The sequence below is a fragment of the Synchiropus splendidus genome, chromosome 19, assembly GCF_027744825.2.
Source record: "Synchiropus splendidus isolate RoL2022-P1 chromosome 19, RoL_Sspl_1.0, whole genome shotgun sequence".
Taxonomy (NCBI): domain Eukaryota; kingdom Metazoa; phylum Chordata; class Actinopteri; order Syngnathiformes; family Callionymidae; genus Synchiropus; species Synchiropus splendidus.
In genome coordinates this window covers 12,479,916-12,505,723 of record NC_071352.1, presented here as the reverse complement: position 1 = coordinate 12,505,723, position 25,808 = coordinate 12,479,916, and the positions used below count along the sequence as shown (strand labels likewise).

Genomic DNA, 25,808 nt, shown 5'->3' with positions numbered 1-25,808 from the left:
GAAATTGCGGTATTTCCTCTTAAATCGGAAATATCTGATCATTTTTTTTGCGTTCATTTAATCAATGCACCAATGCATTTTTTTGTCAGAAAAAAAATACTGGTTCATATATTCGGCCAATATAAATATCCTTGACAGGTCATGACATTTAACTACATGATTTAAAAGTCTTATTGTATAATAGTCAAATCATTTTGGTCATCACAACAGATTTTTTGTTTATCAAAAATACCCCAAAAATAATGGTGCCATTAACTGGCGACCTCCAGTATTTTATGCAAATTCCAGGAGAGACACATCCACGTCACAGCTGTCGTGGACACAGTTCAGAACCAGTTTCCGGTCCTTTATCCTGTCCTGCATGGCTCTCATTCCTGCTGTCTCCATTGGTTGCTTTCTTCCCACTCTGCTGGTGATCCTGACCCGTGACACTCACAATTCAATTTTCCAACAAATAATTTGTCAAAAAAGCCAGACGCTTGAATAGATTTCAGACAGACGGACTGAAGCCGACTCCAGCGCAAACACAACACAGTCAAGAACTCTTTGACCTTGCCATGATGGTTTGATGGTCCTCCTCTTAGTTGCGAAGTGATGCAAATCGTGGCGTCTCAGATCAACACATCTTTATTAGAATGAAAATAATATTGCAAATCAATGGCGATAGTGAGGATTGAACTGATAAATTAATCTCAGAGGCATCAAACCTATTCACTCATTGGAAATTAGAAAGACATATTTATTGTGAGCTTGCAGAACTTCTTGAACAATGACAGGGGCTTCAACATTTTCCTGTAAACTAGGGGGGAATCATGACGTCCTCACTGGGGCAGCTGCAGCAACGTGCCCTGTCCCGAGGGCAGATAGGTGACGTTACGGGAGCGGGAGAGCTGGAAAGCAATTTCTTCAGCTGCTTCTAGCTTGCGCAGCTCTACCAGACCGTCGCCGGCCTCCATGAGCGAGTTGGCAATGAGCAAGGCAGCTTGGGAATCACCCTCGGCTGAAATGATGGCAGCCTGCTTCTGCTGCTCAGCCTGAAAAGGATCAAAGGAAAGGCTCAGCTACAGTTCAAGTCAAAGATAAATGAAGACTCAAATGCATTAATGATCGGACGTGATCAGGGTTTCGCCACTAACTAAAAGACAAACTTGCAAAATACAAATTTTATTTTGACACAAAACTACTCCAGAAAGGCAGTGGCAGCACAATATTCTATATACTCAGAAAACAAATTAAATTGTTTCAATCTTTAAGGTTATTGTCAACACACAATTACATTGCAAAATGATCTACAAAGTGTTTTTTTCTCATCCTGTGTATAGATAACGCTACACACAGTAGCATCATAATGTCATAAAATGAAGACCATTTACTTGACAACAAATTAGCTATATTACAACAAAATTTAAGGTAACACTTTGGCTTAGATAACACATATCCATTAATACATGGATATGTATTAATGGGCACTACTTGGGAAATAAAAACATGAAAGTAGATCAAGACGTGGCATAAGTAGCTTTCAGGGGAAGGCAGTTGGCATTGGGGGAAAATGATCTGGAAAACAGGCAGTTAGTGTCCAAAGAAGTCAGTGAAAAGAGCAGTGGTTTAAAGAAAACATCTTATGTTCAAAATAAATCTTCAGAATCATTTCCACCATGCTGTCCATGTACTTCAACATGCATAAATATGAATGCCTGTAGCGGCGCCTCAATAATCCTCCTACCTTTTCTACAACAAATCGGGCCCTCTCCGCCTCCTGCTGGGCCACCTGCTTCATCTCAACAGCTTCAGTGAATTCTTTGCCAAAGGTCAAGTGCGTCTGAGACAGAGATTACAGGTTGGAAACAGCATTGACAACAGTTACTAAAAGGTTTTGTGTTGAAGAGAGTCTAACCAGTGAAACATCATCCAGGATGAGACCAAAGGTGGAGGCTCTTTCTGTGAGGTCCTCGCTGACCTGCCGGGACACCAGCTCTCTCTGCGTGATCAGCTCGCCAGCATCAAACCTCGCCTGACAGAGAGACAACACACACAGGCCATCAGTTCAGTAATAACACAAGAATATTATTCTACCATGACAAATATCTTTTGCGCTCAGGAGGAGTCCTGTGACAAACATCTTAGTCACAAGACAGGAACACCTACAAGGAGCTCTTGTTTGAGACCAGCAGAAAATAGAGGGACAAAAACATAAGGGTGTCATGTCAGCAGTGCCATTCTTAAACTGATACCAGTGTGAATGGTCATTTTAAAGGTCTTTTAAGAAACATTTCTGATTAATAAACCAAATTTCATTTATTCATACTTATACATACACAATGTTGGCAGGATGAGCCAAAGTAAGAGCACAACATACATTGTTGTTTTTATCACAAGTGCCACAATACATAATGTTTTCTTACACGCCTAAAAAACAACAAGATTAATATGAGATGATCATGTTATGGCTGTTAATTTTATGACTATTATATTTCCAATCCCCAGTCGTGCATCTTGCTTAACTCTCAATTCACTCAAACCCCACGTTCGCTGCTGCTTCATGCAACTTCCAAACCTTAGAGAAAGTATGAGATTAGATGTCCTTCATTATTCCCACAGCAGGGAATGTTGACTTCCACAGCTTTAAAACTACTTATACATAAAACGGCTTCAAAGTGTTGAGGCAAAAGTAACATATTTTACATGTCTCAGCAAAAGCTGTACGACAACAGAAAGCACTGACTAATTTGTCTTGCTGCACTATGAGAAATTCTTACTGTTTATGTTCCCAAAGTAAACTTTCTTACCACGACTGCCTTCAGGACCTCTGTCGTGATGGATGGGAGGACTCTTTCATCATAGTCCTCGCCTATACTGGTGAAGATGCGGGGAAGCTGACTGGTCACAGGGCGGAAGAGGATACGCAACGTAATGTTGACATTCTGCAAATCTGAGCAATGTGAAAGTGACAACACTGCGTTGAGCAAGGCAAGTTCATAATGCACGTCGGGGAAATATTGTTTACCTTTGCTTCCTGTGATGACGGGCACATTGCGTGGACGAGAACGACAGTCAAAGACGATTGGTTTCTGGACCCATGGAATGAGGAAGTGTGTGCCCTCCCCGACAACAGCATCTTGAACACCGCGGAACCTGTCGAATATCACAGCCCTGTGCCCGGCATCCACTGCAACAAAGAGCAAACACAAGGACCTCCTCAGCATTACAAACTACAGGTCTCACTCGCCGTCACTCTCCTTCAACAATGTGTTCACTTATTAAAATTATATTCATAGCATCAACTGTCCTTTCATTTTTCCTCACATAAGTGTGCCAATGAAACATTTGTAAATACATACAGTGTCTGCATTGTCGATAATGTGCTCTCTCAATCATATGGAATCTAGTGCACATCTTCAAAACAGAGGTCAAATCCAGTCACTCACCGTTAAAAAGGGCCGAGTTCACCACTCCCCCACCGATAGCAAGGGCAAGTCCAAGCTTACCGATTGACTCAAACAATTTGGCCATGACTGCTATTTGACTACCTAGAAAAGAAACACAGCAACTTCACTGATATGACTGGTTTTGTGTGTTACACAAAGGCTCCAGGGCCTCGACAGTTCAATGATGAGTGGGCTGTCGAGACATACGGGGACTTGACCTCCTATCCGTTAACAATTCATCAATATGATATACGACAGTTTGGAATAATGCATTTTCAACAATGGCACAACATTGAGCAGACTTGTTGAGTGACATCTGAACAAATTTGCTGGCATCGATCACGTTCAGCTTGGATTAACTAGACGTAGATAGTCATCAGCAATATAGCAGATTCATAAAGGAGCCTAACTAGCGTAGTAAGCCAGCGACGAAACTTTAAAAGAGCGATTATGAAGACCAGTTAGCCTCGAGTCGGCCATGCTATGACAGCAGACCGGTGAGCGTGTCGTCGTTAGCTCATTTCGGTCCATGTCGAATACAAACGCGTTACTGATATCAAACCAAGTGGTCCATAAAAAAAGTGTAGAACTTTACATGGCAGCAATTCAAAGTCATTTTCGAGCAGCATGTCATAACTCACCTCAGTTGTCTGTGACCTCCACCGGACACGACGCACAACACATGAGATCGCAATCTTGTGCGCCTGCGCAGAGGGTAGCGCAACCTTACACCTGATTGGCTCACAGTCGGATTTCTTCTTCTGCAGTACTTAACTGTAGTCACACACGCTTCACACGTATTACTGACACCATCTGGTCATCCGTGTTCACTGTTCTTTTTAACGTTTGGGTTTGAAAAATGTAAAAGCTGGGAGTTAACATGAATATTTTATTCATTACTATTGTGGTCTCTGCATTTCAACATATCGATTTAATTTGTCTGAAATTTTGACATTTTACTCAGATGGAGATGATCATGGACTTCAGGAGAGTAACAGCTCCTCTGTCCCCTCTCATGTTGGCTGGTTTATCCATTCCTATTGTGGACTCCTTCTGCTTCCTGGGAACCACCATCACTGAGGACCTCAAATGGGAGTCAACCATCAGGTCCCTCATCAGGAAGGCCCAGCAGAGAATGTTCTTTCTGAGGCAGCTACGAAAACTACGACTGCCGACGAAGTTGCTGGTGGAGTTCTACACGGCCATCATCCAGTCCATCCTCACCTCCTCTATCACTGTCTGGTACAACAGCGCCACCTCCAGGGACAAGAGCAGACTGCAGCGCATCGTACGTTCTGCTGAGAAGGTGATCGGTTGCAGCCTGCCACCTCTTCATGACCTGTATGCCTCTAGGACCCAGAGACGTGCAGGTCGGATCAGAGCCGACCCTTCTCACCCTGGACATAGACTGTTTGTTCCTCTTCCCTCTGGCAGGAGGCTACGGTCCATCCAGACCAGAACCTCCCGTCACAGGAACAGCTTCTTTCCCTCGGCCGTCAGACTGTTAAATTCATGAACAGCCTTGTTGTAATGCTATTCTATTTATTTTATTTTATTTGTTTTTTGATGCACTTTATTCCAAGGCACTTTCCTAGTCAGTGGGCTCCCCACTGACCATGGCAATAAATCTGATTCTGATTCTGATTCTGATTCTGATTCTGAGATATTCCTAAAAGCAGGGGACATAAAGAAAGCTATTGCCAAATGAAAGTGGCCAATCGATGATCAATTCAAAGCGTTTACTAATAATCGAAATAACATTTTCTAATCGAAATAACATTTTTGGGTGATCGAAGGTCATGTTTATTTTATTTTCACTTTTTAATTGTTTTGGCAGTTATAGTTTTGCTGAATGAATGCTTTAAATTCTGGAGCAAAATGTATTTGACATGACATTACGCAACATGTGTCATCATATCAGTAGACGTAGCACACAAAAAAATTCCGGATTTTTTCTTTTGTTTTATATTACATTGTGACATTTACGAGATCCGATTGTATCGGAGTTTTCTTTTTATATGTAGGTCGTTTAATGGGTGAATAGAAGTGAAGGACAGATAAAAGCAAGCGTTGTGCATTTAAATAGCGCAAACTAAAAGCTTATAGTCTTGACATCACCTTCAATCATTACCCAAAGCCCGTGACCATAGGTGAGGGAGGGAACGTAGATCGATCGGTAGAGATCGAGAGCTTCGTCTTGTGACTCAGCTCCCTCTTCACCACGACGGTCCGATACAGCGACCGCATCACTGCTGCCGCTGTACCAACCCCTCAATCTCACGCTCCCCTTTTCCCTCACTCGAGAACAAGACCTCGAGATACTTCAACTCCACCACTTGGGGCAAGAACTCTCCACCGACCCGGAGAGAGCAAACCACCTTACTCCGGTCGAGAACCATGGCCTCAGACTTGACATCAATTTGGTAAAATACCGGATAGAATGATAACAAACTGAATCATCAAAGCAGGAGTAAAAAAAAACCCTAAAGAGTAAATGAAAATTCGGTCGACTTGTTGCATATCTGACAAGTCTCGACTGTTAAGAAGTCAGTACAGGAACGGATAAGTCAGTACATTGCGTTAGGGCGCCCCCTGGCGTGGAAACAAGGAAGTAGCATCTCGAAGGTTCGTTTCACTTTTCCTCCATGCAGCTAGAAAAGCTTCGTCGTGTGTGACCCAAGACGACAAATAACCGACAAGCGCTTTAAAGGTAAACATAACAGTCCCCACAGTAGTCTACGTCGGAGCCCCAGATGCTACTTTCTCGGGAAACACTTCTGCCACTTCCTTGATTTTTCTCTGTGCGCGTGCCAGTTAGCAACGCCACAACGAACTTCATATAATCCACGGTCTTCTTCGAGGTGTCGGAATTGTGAGTTGTCTGTGCGGGTGACACTTGTAATAGCAGTGAAAAGTCATGTGTAACCATGTATAATGACGTATCGGCATTGTCGAACTCGTCTGGTTTAGCTCGCGCTGAGCCTGCTCGGTGTTCACAATGTGATGATCTGCTGTTAACGTTGTTGCTTACATGGAACGATTTCACTGTTCTTCAAACATTTGTAACACTCGGAAGAGAGGTATAGTGCATGGAAGATACACCAACTGCCACCGTGCTATGCTATATACGGTTGAGAATCAGTCAGTGTACTTCATTTGTTTGACTAAATTATGATCCTGATAAGTTATATATATATATATATATATATATATATATATATATATATATATATATATATATATATATATATATATATATCTCCACATGAACTGCCTTCACCTTCACCTTCTTCTGCCACTTATCCGGGGTCGAGTCGCGGAGGCAGCATTCGGAGCAAGGAAGCCCAAACTTCCCGATCCGCACAAACCTCCTCCAGCTCCTCCCGGGGGATCCCGAGGCGTTCCCAGGCCAGACTGGAGACATCATCTCTCCAGCGAGTCCTGGGTCTTCCCCGGGGTCTCCTCCCGGTAGGACATGCCCGGAACACCTCCCCAGGGAGGCGTCCAGAGAGCATCCGGATCAGATGCCCGAGCCACCTCAGCTGGTTCCTCTGGATGTGGAGGAGCAGCGGCTCCACCCCGAGCTCCTCCCGGATGACCGAACTCCTCACCCTATCTCTAAGGGTGCGCTCAGCCACCCTGCGGAGGAAACTCATCTCAGCCGCTTGTATCCGTGATCTCATCCTTTCGGTCACTACCCAAAGCTCGTGACCATAGGTGAGGGAGGGAACGTAGATCGATCGGTAAATAGAGAGCTTCGTCTTGTGACTCAGCTCCCTCTATCCACATGAACTGATGTTACAGAGAAAGAGGAGTCCGGAGGAACTGGAAAAGCCTGCCGTTAAGTAACAACAGTGGACCAAGGCTTGTTGGGTCACATTTCCCTGGATGACCAGTTGAAACACAGCATTTAAAAATATATATTATTATGTCAACCTCACCTTCTTTAAGATGAAAGTCGTCCATTCCCTATTTTAAACAAAAGTAAGAATAGCATAAGTATAACATTGTGAGCAACATATGAACCATAGAAACAATGCATTTCACTAGTAAAGTGACCCATAACCACTGCACAACTTGAAAATACTTTAATGCCTTGGTGACTCATTATGACGTCATATAAAGACGGATGTTACTATGAATAAATATTGTGGCTGTTTCAGTGGTTTCCTAACAGGCAAAAGGAGCAAGCGTCATACATACCATACACACAAGTGTGAGCTGGAAACTACATGCATCCTGCGTTTGCCGAAACCTCAGAATGGTGTTCAGAGATTTGGAGACAGGAAGACAGGACTCCATGGCAACGACATGAGGATGGAGAAATCCTTCGTCCGTTAGATCATAACTTCGACCTGTGAGATCATTGAGCGAGATGTGTAAATGATTTGCTCTCAAATCACATGCAAGAGTAAATGCAGGCAAAGTGTCTGGACGACGTGTTTAACTATTGTCTCAGAAACCCGTCTGTTAAAAGTCTGAAAAAGTGGCGTCAGCAAGACCATCAGATTTGACTGTTGCTGGATATGACGGTATATGCAACCTCAAACTAGGATAATTCATTTTAACACTTCGCTCCACATGCAAGATGTTGAACACGTAGCATGGGAAGGTGCCACGAATGTCAAAAAAAACCCCAACAAAATCAACAAAAATCCTGGGCAGTACTAGGCAACACAGATATCTGGACGTATGAGGAGGAGGAAATGTTTTTTTATTGACTATAGCAGAGTACCTGACATTTCGTTTTCTGTATCAACTAACGCTTTATAAAATGTTGTTTGTCTGAAATGCAATGTCCCACAACCTCCTGTAGATGGCGTCAGATCCTAAAGTGTGTGTACTCTTGGGTGTGGTCCTGTCTGAACTCTCAACCTTCATTTTCAAGCTTTCTAAATATTTGTATGACGTCACATCTTATATTACATTATATTATATATTAATTGACTCGTATTTCTCCACCCCCTCCCCCGCCAGGACAGATGGAGCCGGACAGGACGGTGAGGGTCAGGGGTCTGCCCACCGACATCGGGGACGACAGGATAAAAGACAAACTCTTTATTCACTTCCTGAGATCGAGGAATGGAGGAGGGGAAATCGACCACGTTAGCCTTGACAAGAAGGAGCCTGGCTCTGCCCTCATCACCTTTGAAGACAGCCTTGGTCAGTACGTCCTGCTGAGGGATAATGTCTGTGCATACTAATGGCTATGGAGTGGGACTCTGATGAATACTTTATGAAGCTCATGAGGGATTTTGGCGACCGGAACAATGAGAGGTGTAAAGCCATGCATCTGCCTCGGGTGCATCTTTGCGGCAGATGTATGGTTTTACACCTTCAGTTTGCATACCGCTTGCCTTTTAGCAAGGGATCTGAACCCACAGCCTCGGAGCAGCGACGGTCTCCCAGTGGTGTTGTTTCTCCAGTACTTGCACTGTGTTTCATTGTTTCAGTATTGAAGAAACATTCTGAAAGTATCATCAGAATATTAAAGTAGGAACGATGAAGGTCAGCAGCTGTGGTTCTCAGCAGAAAACAGAAGAGATTGTCACTCCAAGTTGTAAACTGTTTCTTTATGAAAGGCCATTTTCACTGTAGGCCAGGTAGTGTGTGGTGTAATTCAGCTTCCTGTACAGCTCTAGCAAGGCTGTTCTCAGTGTAGGGTTTAAGTCATGATGTATTTCAGTGAAAGTTTCAGAAAATATTCATAATAAAAGACACAGCAGATTCGGTGGTGTTTGGATGACCTTCTAGATCCGGCAGTCCTGTACCATATCTGAGAAAACTATCATAATATGGAAACATTTTATACAGTTCAACCTAAAAGAAAGCAGGGGCGAGGAGGTTTTCTGGGAACTGGATGTTTAGAATGGACAACAGGGCACGGATAGATAATCTGAAACTGTTCAAGCTCCTGTTTCAGGTTTCCATTTCCCTTAGTGGCAAACAAGGAGTTGCACTGAACCGAAATGGTTTAATTCAAAACCACATGGAAGTTGTTGTTTTGACAAATAATGCGTTTCATTTCATTTCGAATTATTTCTTACTAAATCTGCTTTTGCTTCAACATTATTTCATATTGATCGTGGTCATCTGCGAAGTGGGATGTTGGCATGGAGGCCAGCAAAGGTGCCAGTTGCCAGACTCAGTGCTCCAGTGACCTGTCGCTCTCACACTTTCAGTGGCGCGAAGGATCACCCAGCTTCACTGGCACCACCTGGATGTGGACGGGAGGAAGTTCGAACTCACTGTGAGCGAGCACTGTGGGAGACTGGACCCGGATCAGGTATGAGGTCAAGTCTTTGACATGCTCCATCTTGACCTGGGAGGGATTTCCTGCCATTTAAAATGTGTTGATAGTGGCACTGGTGCACATAACGTGTATGAATTATGACAACAATAATGAGGCCAGCTTAAAAAAGGCTCATTCTTTTTTTGGCACAGCGGCCAGGAGCAGGTTGTAGTTGTTAAGATTGGTCTGAGCCTCAACTTGGGCCTGCGTCATGACACTAAAGTCTATGTGACCTGTCCTGGAGATGTCGACCAACAAAAACCAACCTCAACTTTTGTTCTGTCAGTTGGAACTCAACTGCATCTCTCTCACACACATCACAAGTTCACGGCAGCAGATGCCTTTTTACTGAGACTTCCTCACAATACAATGAGCTGCATAACAATCCTGCAACACAAGGATGTGATCTCGAAAAGGTAACGTTTAGACGTTTTTTTCTCGGCTGGTTGGACACCCAGTGACATCAGTACAATCGATGGATACGTAATCTTTTTGCGAAATGAGGCTTGAATGTCATTTCTGTTCAAAAATGTGACCGGTGATGACTGCAAGATAGTAGCTTGAAAACTATAAACATACACACAATATATCCAGCACTACATTTGTGAACGTAAGAAGAACGACAGATATGTTATACTATATCCAGTAGTCGAGTTGTTGAAACAGATTCAGGGAGGGTGGTCCATTTTTTTCACCATATAAAAAAAGGCAGGGGCTGCGTTCCTGACATAATGGGATATGCGCAAGCACCAGCCCCTTTTCCCTGTTTTTCCGTCCAATGATAAAAGTGCTGCGTCTTGAACTTATTTTTTAGGTTCTTGGGAAAAAAAAGATTCCATGCGACAGTTCCATGTGTTCAATTTTGAAGTCTTAACCCAGACCCTAGACTGGCAACCCTGTGAAGTTGCATGCGAATGAGCTTTAAATACTTTTACTTTTTTTTTAAATAGACACTTTAAAATTGATTCTTTCCGGTGAAACAACAATAATTGGTATATATGCGATGCAAGTCCTTTTTTTTAGCTTGAGCACTGGCCCCCAACATGCACCTGTGGGAGGGGAAATCTTGTTGTTATATTGTTGTGACTGCAGGTTGCGTTTTTAGCAGGGTGTGTGGGTGCAGTGTGTTGCCCTGTTTAGTCGACTGACTGTAAGAACTGTCACTACAGTTACATGGTAAGGGGCATTGCAGCGATAGACTTGTGTTGATTCCTTTTCACATTCACATTATATTTCCAACATTTACTGTAAAAAGAGGAAGGAAGGAAAATTACAGGTTTTGATTTTTTTTGCTCAGGTGGGATGAGATCAATGCCCCTCCCCCTACTGGCTATATCTACTGTCACTTCGTCTCCATTACCAGTGTACGATCACGTAAAAGAAAGACGGATATTGGTGTTAGGGTTAAGCCATTGGGTGGTAGCACCTAGAATAAGGCGCAGTGCCACAAAAGGCGTGTCAGCATGCCAGCTCAACATTGGACACCAAAGTCCACTAGAAAACTGATGTGAAAAAGTGTGCGAAGGAAGTGTGTGCCCACTTCTTAGGACTTAAATGGGTACAACTCTATCTCAGTGTGGACTTTCTTCCCTGCTGTTGGTCCTCATTGGGGCCAGACTGTGATGTCACTATATCCAGTGAATATTTCATTTCTTTTTCCTTGAATTCCTTGTTGCAGGTTATCCTAAACGTATCTGCTACAGTAGACTTCAGTCAACTTCCTGGGGGGAAAGCAGTGTTGACAAGTCTTCATCAGAAGTACCCAGATGTTCAGACCATATATGATCCTTTAACAACGACGTGCATCGTGTGCGGGGCTTACTCCAAAGTCCAGTTGGTCTTGAGCCATTTGCTCAGTTTGTCACACAGCAACTCGAGTCAAACAAGGCAAAAGGCAGAGTTCCCCAAACCACAAGAGCATTCATTTAAAGAGCACACAGAAAAAAGAAGAAGAGAGCACAACAGCAGAACCTCTGATGAAAGAGACAAAAGTACCCAGTCAGATGTGGTGGCTCAGAAGGCAGCAGGAGGACTGTCCAGTCTGGTGGAGGACTACTCGCTCATTGTCGACTCAGACATCTTCCAGTACCTGCAGAAACGTTGTCAGGACAGGTATCACCAAATCCTGTCTCAGTATGGCGTGGAGGTGGTGGACGTGTCCAATCAGGGGTTGACCACTCTGTTCCTCCACATCGCTGTCCCCGATCAAGGTCAGGAGAAGGACCGCATACAGATGGCGCAGGACGCAGTTAGCGAGCTGTACCAGGAGAACGAGAGTAAAATTCGCAAGGATCAGCTCTGTAAGAGCATCCTGTCACCCAAAGGAGGGCTGAAGAAAGCACTAAAGAATATCAGCATGAAATTCCCCAGAATTCTTCTGAATGAAGATGATGTGAACGTCTACATTATTGGGAATCGTAGCGACGTATGCGATGCCAAGCAGATTCTCCTCCTGGATCAAGGGGAAGATGGCGCTTTTCTCCCTGATGTAAACACGGAGTCCAGTACGCCGAACATGGTCGACACTGACCTTCTGAGGCTGTCATCTCCTACTGCCAAATCTTTGAACGATAGAAAAGGTCAGTCTGGAGAAGACGAAAGAAGAACCGATTCAAAGTACAAGCTTGCCTCTCGGTTTAGGGATTCTGGACTGTCCACTTTAAGCAGTCTTCCGGTTGAATGTTCTTTTCTCGGTAGGCAACAGACTTCAAGTACTCCTAAAGGTACAAAAGCCATTCCTGTCAATGATTCCGGTGAGTTCCGCCCTACTGTGAAGCGTACAAGCAGTTTCTCAGGTATTTCTCAGCGGAAATCTAAAGTTCCAGCGATTCAAGATGATTCTGCTTTGCTTGTTGCCAAAAGCAAAGTTCAAATGTCCAGTTTAAGTGGACAAAAGGACGCCCTTAGGAGAGAAGCTTATCACGAAGAAATAGAAATCCCAACTGTTCTGTGGGAATACATAAAAGAGGCCTATCATTCCGAGGTGGATGACATGACTTTTGAAGTGCAAGTGAAAGAGAGCATTTCCCAAAATGGCAGCGACGCTAACCTGATCATCAAAGGGGCGAGTGAGGCCAAAGTCATCCTCTGTCATTCAGCTTTACAAACACTGATCGACAACGTCCGTCCTGACTTCAGCCATTTGGAGATCCACTTATCAGAGCTGGGGATTTCTGACCCCGCTGATGAGACTTTATACGCCTGCTGCGAAGAGGTGCGAAGACACTTTGCGAAGGTCATCGTCCGGATACTGAAGAAAAGCTTGCTTCTACTGGGACCAAAGAAGCTGTGCTCGCAGGTCGGTGCTTCGTTGCAGGAGGTCTTTCGAGGATGTTGCTCCAAAGCTGGTGAAGACTTTTTAAGCTCTGGCTTCAATGGGAAAAGGATGGTGACCGACCTAGACGGCTCACCGTCTACCACTCACCTAAGGTCTGCCAGTGGTGGCATGCAGCCTCATTTTGGTTCCGAAATGCAATTCTCAGTGAGAAAGGATCCCGTCAAAGAAAAAGTTACAAGTTTTGGAACATCAGAGCAGAGGATATTTATCCAACCATACCCTCCAACCACTGAAGTTACAAATGAATTCAAAGGTTCCAAATTAAACAGAGACGCAAGATCCCCCAAAGTAGAGGGAACCTCACCACTGGCTGAAGAGGGAGGCCATAACCTGCAAGGGAATTTTGACTCCAGCTTAGCTCAGGGAGACCAAGTGCATATCTGCGTGTGTGGAAAGACTGAGACGCCCATGACTCGAACCGATTGTGGGACGACCATGTGCTCCCGGTGCCTAGAAACTGTGCATGTCTACTGCAGAGTTTGTCAGGACACTGAGAGGAGCACACAGCAAGGCATCCGGGGCAAAATGAGCCACTGCAAACTGAACGTCAGCATCCCTGGCTCCCAAGACTCGGCCATCAAGATCACATACTTAATTCCTAACGGCATCCAAGGGGTAAGTGCTCATCTTTATTTGCGTTTATTTCTGACTCTCTATAAAAACAAGAATTCCTCAGACTGAAAAATTTGGGTCGACCTCTTCCCAGGATTCCCATCCGTCCCCTGGAAGGCCATTTCGGGGAGGTGTCTTTGAAGCTTTCCTTCCCGACTGCAGCAAGACCAGGAAGCTGCTGCCGAGGCTGGAAGAAGCCTTCAAGCTGGGGTTCACCTTCACGGTGACCAACAAAGACATGGGCGCGAAGGTGATGTGGGCCTCCATCCCTCACAAGACAAGCCTACAAGGAGGCAAATCGGGGTGAGAGTGCAGCCAAGTGCTTTGTCATGACAGCTGCTGTTTGGATGTTGACAAGTTGGCTACTGCAGCTGTCATGTGCACATGCCGGACAAATGATATCTTACATATATCATATATACAGCTGATATTCATGTATCTTCAGTGGGTCACGATTCCATTCGATTATTATTATCCTGTCTACGATTCGATCCATTTTGGTATCACAATTCATTACCACAGTTTACATCCGGAATGCTGTTTTGTCAGAAGTACCTCACTTGGAAATAAATGTACCTTGTTCTTTGACACGGCAGTATACAGTAAGTATGCAGTAAGATAACTCTTGACACAGGGGACCCTTTAAATCTGGTTTGTGACACACTGGTCTGAACTTGAGATCCGCATTCAAAGTAGTGAGTGAGACTCATGAGACGGTTACAGTGAGATGCTAAGATTAAACGGTAAAATATTTGAACTTTTTTAGATGGTATGCAAAAACACGATGTCAAGATGGGCAATGGCTAATTTTGCACCAATATATCGGTACACTCTGTCGACATGGTGAGCTGACAAACCAGAAGGGAAGTAAAAGCTTGAGTCTGAGTCCGGATAAGAAGATGAAGCAATAACCTGATGTCAGACATGTTTTAGCAGCTGAACAGCAACAGACAAACTGTGGTTGAATTTGTCAAAAGTACAACAAAACTCCACAGTTAATGTGATGTTTATGACTTACAAATGGAATGTATACAGAAGTCGTTGCATTTGCGGTTACCTTCAAGCTGAAAACACAGTCTTCTCTCCCTCTCCCTCAGGAAGGGTTACCCTGATTCCAGCTACTTGAACCGCTTGTCCACAGTCTTGACATCCCTTGGGATCAAGGAGTAACCGAGTTGTACCAATAAAAATACAGGTGACAGTTCGTCTTTTCATCCTGACCACTTGATTCAAAGGTGATATGACCTTCATTGCTTCATTTTGAGAAGTCTTATTTCGACCATCCTTAAGATGTTGTTCAGCTGTTGTTGCGTGGTCAATTTCTGTGTATGAGACAAACTGTGTTTTATGGACCAGTCACATATGCATGTTGTTCATTGATGTTAAACGTTACGCTCCATACCCAAATACATGGCTTTCTGCCGAAAGCGATTTGGAGCTTTTCAGGAATTGAGCGCAGACATTTGAAGTGCAGACATTTAAAGGCTCTTAATAACATTCAGTGGGTGTCATGAAGCATCATTTCATAGATGACCTGCATGTGGTTCAAGTGACCAAATCAGAGGATCACAGTTCAATATATGTTTAAAGTAGTCAGCACTGTTCTTTTTCATATTACAACAGAGATACTTTGATACTTTGAAGGAATTTGTGTTACAAAGTTTGAGACTGTGTATGGATATACATAAAAGTATTACAATTGAAGAAAAAAAAAAAAAACAACACGTGTTTTTTTTTGTTATGCGTTTTTTATTAGTCCTGGAAAACATGTAAGGCATATGGTAACATTACACACTGAAGCGTTACAAGCTCTTGAGGCCATGTGGACAACATGGCACCACGCAGTAAACCCAGAGTCAAGCACAGAAGCAGCATCAATTCAAAGGGTTTAAAAAACAAAGTCGTGATGGACGCTGGCACAACCGGAAGAGGACTGAGCGAGATGTGCCGTGGACAAGCTAGTTGTAGAAAAAACGGCCAGCTGCGACTGAACTTGTAACAAGAAGTGAGTGGCAGGGTAACTTGGCATTCCCAGAGATAATGATGGAAGTCACTTCTGTCAATTCTGAAGGAGAACCAGGACGGTTGTCGGACATAGCTGGTGACGAAAGCTTCGCTGTGGTGGACTTAACATGCATCCTGGTACTCGACAAGCAGGTTCTTAGCATCACTGCAATACTGTGGTGAAGTGGCGACAGTGTTTTCAAACGCCAGGAATCAGCCCTCTCGTCTCGGAGATGTTCTGTATTTCCCCTCTGAATTCAGCTACACAAAGACCTCTCGGAATGACCTGAGAAAACATGGCGGACGGAGGACACTAGCAGAGTTGGAAATGTTCAATAGGCTGATCGGATTTGAGTGAAAGGACAGGGCACTTAAATCAAATCCAGTTGTCTCGCCCTCATGTGGATGAACGCAGGGCTTTGAACTATCAGTGCTCCAGCAGAAACTAATCCTGAATTCTTTCAACACTTGTATTCCTGTGCAACTGTGAGTCGATAAGTGCTCTTGCATAACCATTTGAGGATTACAAATGTTGGGGGTGGGTTGGCTCAAAGCGAAACACGTGGTATCAAACTGAACACGCCCATCGCCGACTGAGGCGCTAAATGAAAGCGCTCAGCTAAGCAGTTTCGACTCCAGATGTCTTGGAAGTGTTTCAACTGCGGCTATGGCAGCTCACTTCATGAACCCGCAGGAAAACTGGGGATCAGATGTGAAGTGGAAATGTTACCGTGTTGTTGCAAAAATGACAAGCTATTGTTAACGTCGTCTTATTTGGATCGTGTGATTTCGTGGTCAGGCTTGTAAACGTGCGCAGGGAATCAAACCCGCAGCTGTTGTGCAAGAAAAGGCAGAAAACGTATTTAACGTTACAGGTTTTAGAATAGTACGAGCTTTCTTCGAGAACGGACGACACGAGCATCCGAAGTTTAGGTTCAAAGCTTCGACAGAGGAGTTACAAACAGCATTTGGCACACACGGTTTGGACTAGCAGGTTTATCACATTTGAAAGGATGTTGGAAGGTCTTTGCACTTTTAAACCCTTGGATAACAGAACAAACAAACGGAAAAATTGAATAAAAAAAATGAACAAAAAAAAAAACATAGTAAGTAAAACATAGATATTTTTTTCTTTTAAGAAGCGTTTGTTTCTCACATGGCACTCAGAGCAGAAGCACCGTCCACAGGTTCACAAAGGGAGCCCAGCAGATTAGAACAGAACACTAACCAGAGGCTGACAGGACACAGTCACTCCCCACACCAGCGTGACCGTCGCACTCCAGTCCGCAGTTTAACTTCCACACTACGTGAATGATTTCTAGCTGCCACCCAGGAGAAGTTGGTCGGGCCAGGATTGGCACGCTAAAAAAATGAGTGGGAAGCGTTCCTTTTTTTTTTGGAGATATGTGTGTGTGTGCTAGCTAGTGACCAGGGGCTGAAAATGTGGAGCCGGACTGGACTGCAGTGCCACGGTCAAGCCTGTAAGTGCATTAAAATCAGCGAGCAGAGTGCAAAAATACTAATACCGACAGTCCTCATAACACAGGCCTCTTATCAGGGCGGGGGGAGGCAGGTAGGGGGCTACATAATGCAGTAGCAGAGTAGTGGTGATGTGACGGGTTCAGGAGAGGACGGCGGGGTGGAGGAGTCGAGGGGTTGCTTTTAAAACCTGACAAAAGACCTGAGGACACACACGTCTTCACACACGATGGCACACCACACACAGCACATGAGGGAGGCCACTCATGCTAACACAACATTTTTTTTCCTCTTTTTTATGACATTATTTTGTTGGATTTTATACAAAGTCACTAGTCACCATCTGAGTCTCAACACTGACAGCACAGACAGGCAGGCGGGTGGGCGGACAAGGAGATAAAGTTCACCGCCTGTCACGTCAAGGTTGCCGATGTAAAGCCGGAGCCGCTGAAGCCTGGGGGATTTGCAAAGAGTGCAAATTCTATGGGTCCAAATATTTTGATTTTGGACCATATTATTATCCTTTTTGTCGCAGATATGCACGATATTTGGATCACAGCGTATTTACTCAGACTGCAACAAGAAATACTAAGCTATTACAGCCTCTGATCTTTGTTCGGGGAAAGCCACGAAAACCCTGCCATTTGAATTTGAAGCACCTGTTACGTACTTGTAGACTCCACTAAAAACTGAGCTCATGGGGGGGCGACACAAGCAGAGGGAGTCAGAGCAACACGCCACAGTGCCATCTCCAAATAGCCCAATGCCTGTTGCTATGCCGACCGCAGAGAGAAGGCAAGAAAAAGTGACGGGAGGCATGGAATTGCTTTTGCCTCAGGTCAGCGCGATTGACAAGTGGACGGATGCCGGTGAAGACCGCATGAAGCAGTGGAAATTCATCAATTTGAGCGGTGACAAAGCGGCTTTCACCACGTTTGAATGTGGGGAAAGTCATTCATGCTTAACTGGCACTAAGAGCTTCTTGCCAACTGGTGGTCAGCTGGAAAATCTAACGCTGAGGAATGATTTTTGCTTATGGGGAAGAGAGTTTCACTACAAATGGAAGCACTGACAGTGCCGTCGGAGGTGATGCGGATTTCCCTCTGACTCATCACAAAGCTGCGAGGGAGTGTGGTGTGGGCAGGTTGGTGGGAGTGGCTGTCGGCTTGCCCGCCTGCCTTTGTGCCTGTCTGTGAGTTTGGCCATTGGGTGAGGGGGTGATGGTGGTGTGGGTGGACAGGAAGTGGGGGAGGAGGCGGCAGGTGGAAGTCAGAGCAGAACAATTTAGCACAGTGGGAGTGGAGGTGCGGAGGGGCACAGTGGGAGGCAAGGGTGGGGTCGGCAGGGGGAGAGGATGTTGTCAAGGAGACGGTGATTTGCCCTAAGGCCTGGACTGATCCCGCACGCTCCTATATGGATTTGCTCATCTCACTAATGAAGTGTGCGGAACAAAGACTATTAAAGACGGGGTGGAGGTGGGGGCTGGGCAGTGCCAGGCCTTTGTGGTTGAAAAGGGTTGTGCATGAAGTGAAAAATTGAAGGTGATCTACCCAACTGCATCCCGACCTCTACCTCTTCCTGTCCCCTGCTCCCAGGACACAAACCCCTGCCTCAACCCTTCAAACCACCCTCTCACTTCTCCTCCTTCTTGGGCTCCTCCTTCTTTTCCTCCTCTTTCTTCTCCTCCTTCTTGGGCTCTTCCTTTTTCTTGTCGTCCTTCTTCTCCTCCTTCTTGGCATCGTCCTTCTTCTTATCCTCCTTCTTCTTGTCCTCCTTCTTCTTGTCCTCTTTCTTGTCCTCCTTCTTGGTCTCCTCTTTCTTTTCCTCCTCCGGCATGGGCTCCGTGGTGAGGATCACTTTGCCAATGTTGTTCCTCTCTTGCATCTTCCTCATGGCATCGCCCACCTGGAGCAACAGTGGAGGGGTAACAGTCAGCGAAGCAATAGTGTCATACAGCAATGATCACAAGTGATTTCTCAAGTTGTTGCCGAGCTTTTTAAGGAGTGGACTTAACCATTGAAATACTGGCTTCTCCTCAGCGCGACACTGGGATTTGACCCCCCCATCATTTCATTTTTGTCAACATGAAGTGCTCCTTCGAAGCAGGACTTTTCAGGGGGACCATTACGGAGGACCATGAAAGATGTAGAATGCACTCTGTTGTCCGTCCGCCAGCCCCCTTTGCCGTGAGCCTACGATTTTTGGGGCTGCACTCGTGCAGATCCTGCTGAGGACAATGCCTCTCCCATTACAAAGCAGGTAGACGCACAGCCCACGCAACCACCTGTGGTTAATTCGCTGTAGAACGCCATGAAGCCAAATAAGATCCTCCCACAGAGGAAGGACACATGTTTCATGGGCAGCTCACGCAGGCAATTGTCCTGAAATACATCGCCTTTCCCAACTACGAACATCTGTTGAATGGGGCATCCACAAGGCATCCTACCTAAAAGTAGGGTCCATTCTCAGGACGGAGCGACCCAAGGACACGCAGGTGGTCCAACATAAAACTGACAGTGTGTCCATGGCACATGGAGCCAAAATGAATCTTAAAACCTGCTACTTCGTTCGGTGGGCAGCCAAAAGACTCCACTTTAGTTCTGAAAGACTTCTTCTTTGCACCTGCTAACAAAAAGTGGCTTCCCACAGAATTGCTTTTGGATTGATAAATCAAATTACCAAACATAATAAAATGAATGAGCAATTTTCTTCTAATGCGCTGAATTGCTTATAAATGCAGAAAAAATGGCATTCATTCTAGCTGCCTGCACTTTTGCCCCTTTGAATGACAAACCATTTAGTGCTCTCTTGAAATAGCTTTTTGCTGTGTTGAAGTATTTGTAAACCTTTTTATTTTGACAACAACTCTTCAACAACTCTTATTTTTCTCAATAGATTTTTCATTGTGACCAAGCAGAATCATACTATATCAGAATAGGGTATTATAGTTTGAAAGACCAAAACAGACTAGTTGTTTTGTATTAAACACAGCCTCCCAGTCCAGCTCCACCCTCCGCTCCGTGTTCACTGTCTGTTTCCGTCTCCATCACTTGACCCCACCTCTCGCCCCCCCCTTGTTCATGTGAGAGGAGCAGACCACCTAGCGACTAGCGCCACGGCAACAGGGCCATCTCCTAGCAACGTGAAGCCTCACTCACACGTCAAACGACATGGGGGAAGAAGGCCGGTGTGGGAGGAGATGGAGCAACTGGTGCCCTTCAGACAAGGAAGACGCCTCGTCATAAGGAGAGTTGGGCGGAGAGTTCAGGTAATGAAAGTCGCCACAATGAGGCACCTTTTGCTGTTTAGCATCCAGGACCAGATTTGGCTATTTACAGACATGACCATTATCCTCTTGACAGGTGCTGATGATAGCTGCAAACATTGTCCGAATGATAACAGCAGCTGCAGATATTGACTGTGAACTTTCCACAGCAGATCGAAAGATGTTACGCCTGTTATTTCTTCTCATTTTATACATCAAGGCCACTCCTTAAGATACACGCACACTCTGACTAAATGATGTCGCCATAGCAACAGGAGCGGAAAAAGTGAAAGAGATACGCGGAAAGAGGAGGAGAAACAGAGATCAGCAAGGGATGGACAGAAAGAGGGGGACATAAAGAGCAGACAGATGGAGAGGCAGAGAAAGAGCGTCAGATGGCAGAGAAAGACAGCGGGTGTTTCTCTCCCGACACGCCGGCCAGAAGAGAAACTGACCGGCTCAGTCTTGGAGAACAGAAGATGTCAGAATCTGACGCTGTTGTTCCAACTCACCATTTCTCTCCATTCAGTTTGACTTGCTGTGTTCATTTTTTTCACACACAATGTGTTTGTGTCTTGCTGGGAGACTTATGCTCGAACAGTTTGAGTCCTTTTTTCGAGCCAATCTTTGAGGCTAATTGTATGACAGCCACGCCCAGTTCCAGCAGTCTCTGAGGAACACTGCACCGACAGAAGCTGCTCGGCATCATCTGCCTTCACTTAACCAGGAAATATTTAATAGAAAAACATCTAAGATTTCTGGACGCTACACAAGCGCCCAGTGATATAGTACTTTTGGGGTTTGTTTTGTTTTGGGGCAAATACTTTTTGTGTTTGTTCTGGACCAATACACAAATGACCTCGTAAGTTTTCAAATATTTAGTGTGCAGTTAAATATTGGGGCTTTATTGACAAATAATTCTGTCCTAATCTTAAAATATGTTGTAGTATAAGTGATCTGTCAAAAAATACCTCAGCCCATCACCTAGCCTTTGGCTCCCAAGCTCTGAAAAAGACAGAAAATCCTCCCCAGTCTGAAAACTTTTATACCAATTTCTTGCCTGGTCAGTGAGTTTTTTTTTATCTGATAGTCTTTTTTTTTTAATCCAGCATTACTGAATCAATAATCATACCAAGCTCCAATGCATTTGACCAGCACAACGCATTGCTACCAACACCTTACAGAGTGCACGGGAAACATTTCTCTGCATGTTATCTGTGCGATTTAGCGTGTACCTGCTCCAGATGCCAGGTGGAGTCGATGCGGGGCTTGATCTTTCCCTGCTTGTAGAGGTCCAAGATGGTGTTCATGGCCTGGCTGACCAGCTCCATCTCTCCATCCAGGTAGCCCAGGTGGAAGCCGCACACCGACTTGTTTCCCTGGATCAAGCTCAGTGTGTGGATGGAGAACTGATGGTACCAGTTCTTGGCCACAGCGATCAGGTTCTTCTTCTGGCCCGCTAGCATGTTTGCAGCACCTGAGCAGACAGACGTGGGGGAGACAATCACAGTCACTGAAACTATGTTGCATTATTGTGGAAATGTTTATTAATCTTTCATCACATCAGATTTTTATTGAGAATACCGACAGTACATCCACTCAGTTCAAGTATAAATGAGGGGAATAAGAAGAACTTTTTGTTACTTTGTTTTCAGGAAGTGTCAGACCTTGTTTTTAAGTGGGAAGGAACAACACTTATGTACTATCCTTATTGATACGTTTTAACCTGCATTGAAAACAAAAATAAACGCCTTCAACTTAGATTTAGAATAATTCCTCTTGAAACATTTTTAGATCGCATCTATTCCTTTTGAATTTTGCATACTTTTAAAGAGGGTTTCTTCGTCCCCTCCACCCTTGCTCATTCTCTTCTTGTCCTCGATCCGGACAGTTGTTGACCCTGTCCTCTTCACCTGTCCTAATCTCTGTCCCCTGGATGACCTTCAGCCTCTCTCTCATTTACACATATGTATTCTGCCTGACAAACACTGACCTTCATTCCACAGCCTCCTTACTCTCACCATAAATCACTGTCACCAGCAAACATTGTCAAGGACCACCAGGTCCATCTCCCAACTTATTTGTTTTAAATATCACTACGGTTTGTAGCACTGCAGTCAGCCGGTGTGTCCAGCTTTTTCCTTCACCAAATGTGGCTAGTATTGGATCAAAAACTCTCCCAGATGTAGCTTCTTGGCACAAGAATTCAACATTTCCGTCAACGATTCAGGTGTTTCTGTACAATCTCCAGCCAGCGTCCTCCCTTTCAATGAAAATCTCTTCAGCAGGCGCTGTGGCCAGACTCCCGCTCCTCATCATCTCCTCCTGAGCTCACATTGTCGTACCAAACAGAAGGCACACTGAGCAACGATAGGAACCCAGGCCGGAGCATTCAGGCACATTCCAGGCCCGGTGGATAGAATGGCCATTGTTCCACCGACATGTTCATGGGAAGAAGAGAGAGAGCCAGAACGCGCCAAGGGAGCGGGAGGACAAAGTTCTGGGCAGCCGGGGTGAGAGAGGGTGAGTAGGCATGGGTGGGGGGCGCCGTACTAGGGTTTCTGAGCAACATGGAAAGCCCTGTTCTCCATGGATGCCAACCTCACCCACTCCTGCATGCATGCTGGATCCAGATAGGCTTGTCGAGTGTAAAGGCCTCCTACGTACGACACACAGCACGCCGAGTTGTCAGCGCCCGCCAGGAAGCCCCTGTATTCATTGGCAACCTACATCTGCCTCACAAGCCGTGTTCAGACCTTTGATCAGTGTTCAGTTGAAATTCCACTTTCAGTTTGATTTGAATAGGAGGCCACCATGTGACCTCCTGTTCTTTTTAAGTACATCTTAATCTAGTTAGTTTGGAAACTATTTTGATTCCTAAGGGTTGAAAAAAAAGACAAAAGAAAGACGATTCAGCTGCAGTGAAGTTTGTACTCACCATAAGTGATAAGCTTGCCCATGGGCTTCAGGAGGTTATAGGCCTTGTGGGTGTCCGAGCCGCCAAGTGGGTCCAGGATTATGTCCAGTCCTGGAGCGGGGGAGATGTGCAGCATTTATCAATGCAGTGAATTGAGAGAGGGAAAGCTGCCAAAACTCCCTCGGCATCCTTCAGTTAAGTGGGAGTTTGGTGATACGGTTGTCGTGTTTACAAGGAAATAAATCACACATATGCCAATATTGCAGAGGAGGACGGTCAGGAAAGACATGTCGGATATTGATCGGTAAAAAAATTTCATTCTCTTTACTTCTTTATCTGCAACATCTTGAAGGGTGGAATCGGATTAGCGTCAAACGAAATGTTTCCGTGTCTACCAACTGGGCCCTAATGATGTTCCTTTGTGCTAAAGGGGCTCTTGAAATTGGACTGTTCCTCTGTGCTCTGCTAACCCCAGGCTACATTGATCGCAGGAGGCTCACAGCAGGGCTCACTCTTGTCTGGAACGGTGATGAATTGACAGTAAGCCGAAGACGGAAGGGAAAGGTTGATCTTGCCTTCTAATTAGATCCGTTCCGTCTGTCGCGTCAGTTCTTGCTATCCATCGAGAAGAACGTACAAAGCAAGATTAGAGAACGCGTTTGGTGCATAATAAAACTCCTGCACTCAGCAGCGGGACTGATGAACAAGAAGCAGGAAGTGGATGTGGTTTCATGTTGTCCAGAAGACGGCGACTAAAATAACTCCTTACATGCTGTCAGCGTGCGTGACACGGCGTCTGTCTCTGCTGGGACTATCAGTGAAAACAAAAGCGGTGGAACCATGTTATCCAGCTAGTGGCGGCTTGTTTAGCACACATGTTGGGGTCGGACATTGTTGGGAGGGCTGACCCTGAACCTTCGCACAGCTGCTCTCACAAATATAATTTACAAATCTGACAGGAACGGATGTAGGTTCTGATAGGGCGAGGCGTCTCTGAGAGGAAACGCGATAACGTAGACGTGACCAAATGAGGAATTTTGATAACAACATTTCAGACCAGCGGGAACCACTAAGAACTATCCAAGCAAACATACTGAATTCTTGAAAATCCTTGCTGTTATGCTCATTCTTTTGCTCAGGTGGGCGAAACCAGGGGATTTGTTACGGCATCCTTCAACTTTGGAAGTTGTTTTGCAGCTTCCACTGGAAGTTGGATTTGAAATACTACGAAAAATAAATACCACAGCTTGCATTATATTCCTACAACCTTAGTTGGACTTACTCTTAAGCTAGGGTTCAATATTCTAAAAATGAGATGAAAAAATAAGCAATGAATATGAGCTACGAAAGATTTGCAACACCCCTTTGGAGAGCCAATAGTTAGAAGAAGAATTAATTATGGTGGCCAGCTTTGACGTTTTAGGAGAGAAAGAACTTCAAATGCTGCTTCAGTGGATATACCTGATGCCAGCTGGGTTTTTACCCTTCTGAGTTAGTGGTACGGAGAAGACGGCAGGATTTTGCACTGTCCTTCTTGAATTTGAGGTACGTGGTCATACGGTTGGGGAGAAGCATGTTTCGTACCCTTCGGACTGATCTTGCGAACTTCTTCCACGTAGTCCTTGGTACGATAGTCGATGGGATGCGTAACGCCAGCCTGGCTGATGGCTTCATGCTTGCTGGCTGACGCCGTGCCATATACCGTTACATCCTTCACAGTCTTGCAGAGCTGGGTGGCTGCAGTTCCAACACCACCTGCAAGCAAGTGAGAAAGGACCATTTCAGAGATGTTGAAAGAGCCATCTCAGGTTCACCATTTAAAAGCCGAGCTAGGTGTCAAACAGAGACAATCTTTAAGTGACTCTTGCATTCTATGTTAACACCAGTCAGCCTTCTGTGTTGCATGTTGACATATAAGAGTTTCAATTCAGTAAAAAATGTACACATTTATATGTCACTTATATAGCGCCTTATGTGGTTCTCCTCACTGATGGAACTCACATTTCCCATGGGTAACCCTGGACCCTACCTCTGTCCTTCTTTTACATGATGCACTACCCGTGGAAGACCTGTGCTTCAATTGAAAGCCTCATGTGTCTCATGCAAGGCTGAAGGCAACATAGGCCGCAACAGTTACTTGGCGATAACTCACTATTTGATGCCTACAGAGTCAGAATATTTCATGCTGACTGACAAATGAAGCCACATTCACCTTTATACATCTTGTCATGTTTTTATTTTTCTGAAAAATTCTTAACAAAACCCAGTCAAGATATTGTGAAAGTCATGAGTGACATTTAATAGTTATATTGACAAGCCTTTTCGCTTTTTGTCGCGAGGAACTCAGCATTACTCGGCTGAGTTGAGCAGTCATGTATTTTTCACAGCAGGTAAACGCGATTTGAATAATTTATCATTCCAAACAAGTCAGCCGAAAACAACATAACTCTATTTGCTGAAGAATCCATGCAAGA

At 44.9% G+C, this 25,808-nt stretch overlaps 3 protein-coding genes across 8 annotated transcripts in view; 1 reads left to right on the top strand and 2 right to left on the bottom strand.

Annotated features, from left to right (window-relative positions):
* Positions 1 to 642: 642 nt before the first annotated feature.
* Positions 643 to 6,573, bottom strand: phb (prohibitin). Its single transcript, XM_053852440.1, has 7 exons — positions 4,070 to 6,573; positions 3,429 to 3,530; positions 3,008 to 3,169; positions 2,790 to 2,932; positions 1,898 to 2,014; positions 1,727 to 1,822; positions 643 to 1,034 (listed from the first exon to the last, which is right to left on the bottom strand). The coding sequence occupies exons 2-7, from the start codon at positions 3,511 to 3,513 to the stop codon at positions 822 to 824; spliced, it is 816 nt and encodes a 271-aa protein (XP_053708415.1). The 5' UTR covers positions 3,514 to 3,530; positions 4,070 to 6,573; the 3' UTR covers positions 643 to 821.
* On the top strand, positions 6,013 to 17,224 carry si:busm1-163l24.3 (uncharacterized). Of its 6 annotated transcripts, none has more exons than XM_053852431.1 (6): positions 6,013 to 6,138; positions 8,406 to 8,591; positions 9,611 to 9,714; positions 11,399 to 13,672; positions 13,764 to 13,972; positions 14,767 to 17,224. In XM_053852431.1, exons 2-6 carry the CDS (start codon positions 8,411 to 8,413, stop codon positions 14,837 to 14,839), a joined length of 2,841 nt encoding a protein of 946 aa, XP_053708406.1. In that variant the 5' UTR covers positions 6,013 to 6,138; positions 8,406 to 8,410; the 3' UTR covers positions 14,840 to 17,224. The 6 variants fall into 6 exon arrangements, with proteins under 6 accessions (XP_053708406.1, XP_053708407.1, XP_053708409.1 ...); XM_053852432.1 differs by having other exon boundaries at positions 6,017 to 6,138; positions 8,411 to 8,591; XM_053852434.1 differs by having other exon boundaries at positions 6,117 to 6,300; positions 8,411 to 8,591.
* vat1 (vesicle amine transport 1) overlaps positions 15,398 to 25,808 on the bottom strand; it is a 34,982-nt gene continuing 24,571 nt past the window's right edge. The window contains exons 3-6 of the mRNA XM_053852439.1: positions 24,919 to 25,089; positions 23,356 to 23,445; positions 21,653 to 21,894; positions 15,398 to 19,057 (exon numbers count right to left, since the gene is read on the bottom strand). Of these exons, the coding sequence (XP_053708414.1) occupies positions 18,785 to 19,057; positions 21,653 to 21,894; positions 23,356 to 23,445; positions 24,919 to 25,089 (776 nt within the window). The 3' untranslated portion in view covers positions 15,398 to 18,784. The remainder of the gene's footprint in view (positions 19,058 to 21,652; positions 21,895 to 23,355; positions 23,446 to 24,918; positions 25,090 to 25,808) is intronic.

What these genes read in the sequence shown, in the direction of transcription:
- phb (XM_053852440.1), bottom strand. Translation starts at nt 3,513, where the DNA reads ATGGCCAAATTGTTTGAGTCAATCGGTAAGCTTGGACTTGCCCTTGCT. An exon ending in CGTCATCACAGGAAGCAAAG is followed by an intron (nt 2,933 to 3,007) that starts GTAAACAATATT and finishes CACATTGCTCAG; the next exon opens with ATTTGCAGAATGTCAACATT. An exon ending in AGGTCCTGAAGGCAGTCGTG is followed by an intron (nt 2,015 to 2,789) that starts GTAAGAAAGTTT and finishes TCTCTCTGTCAG; the next exon opens with GCGAGGTTTGATGCTGGCGA.
- si:busm1-163l24.3 (XM_053852430.1), top strand. An exon ending in CACCTTTGAAGACAGCCTTG is followed by an intron (nt 8,592 to 9,610) that starts GTCAGTACGTCC and finishes TCACACTTTCAG; the next exon opens with TGGCGCGAAGGATCACCCAG. An exon ending in CTACAAGGAGGCAAATCGGG is followed by an intron (nt 13,973 to 14,766) that starts GTGAGAGTGCAG and finishes CCTCTCCCTCAG; the next exon opens with GAAGGGTTACCCTGATTCCA.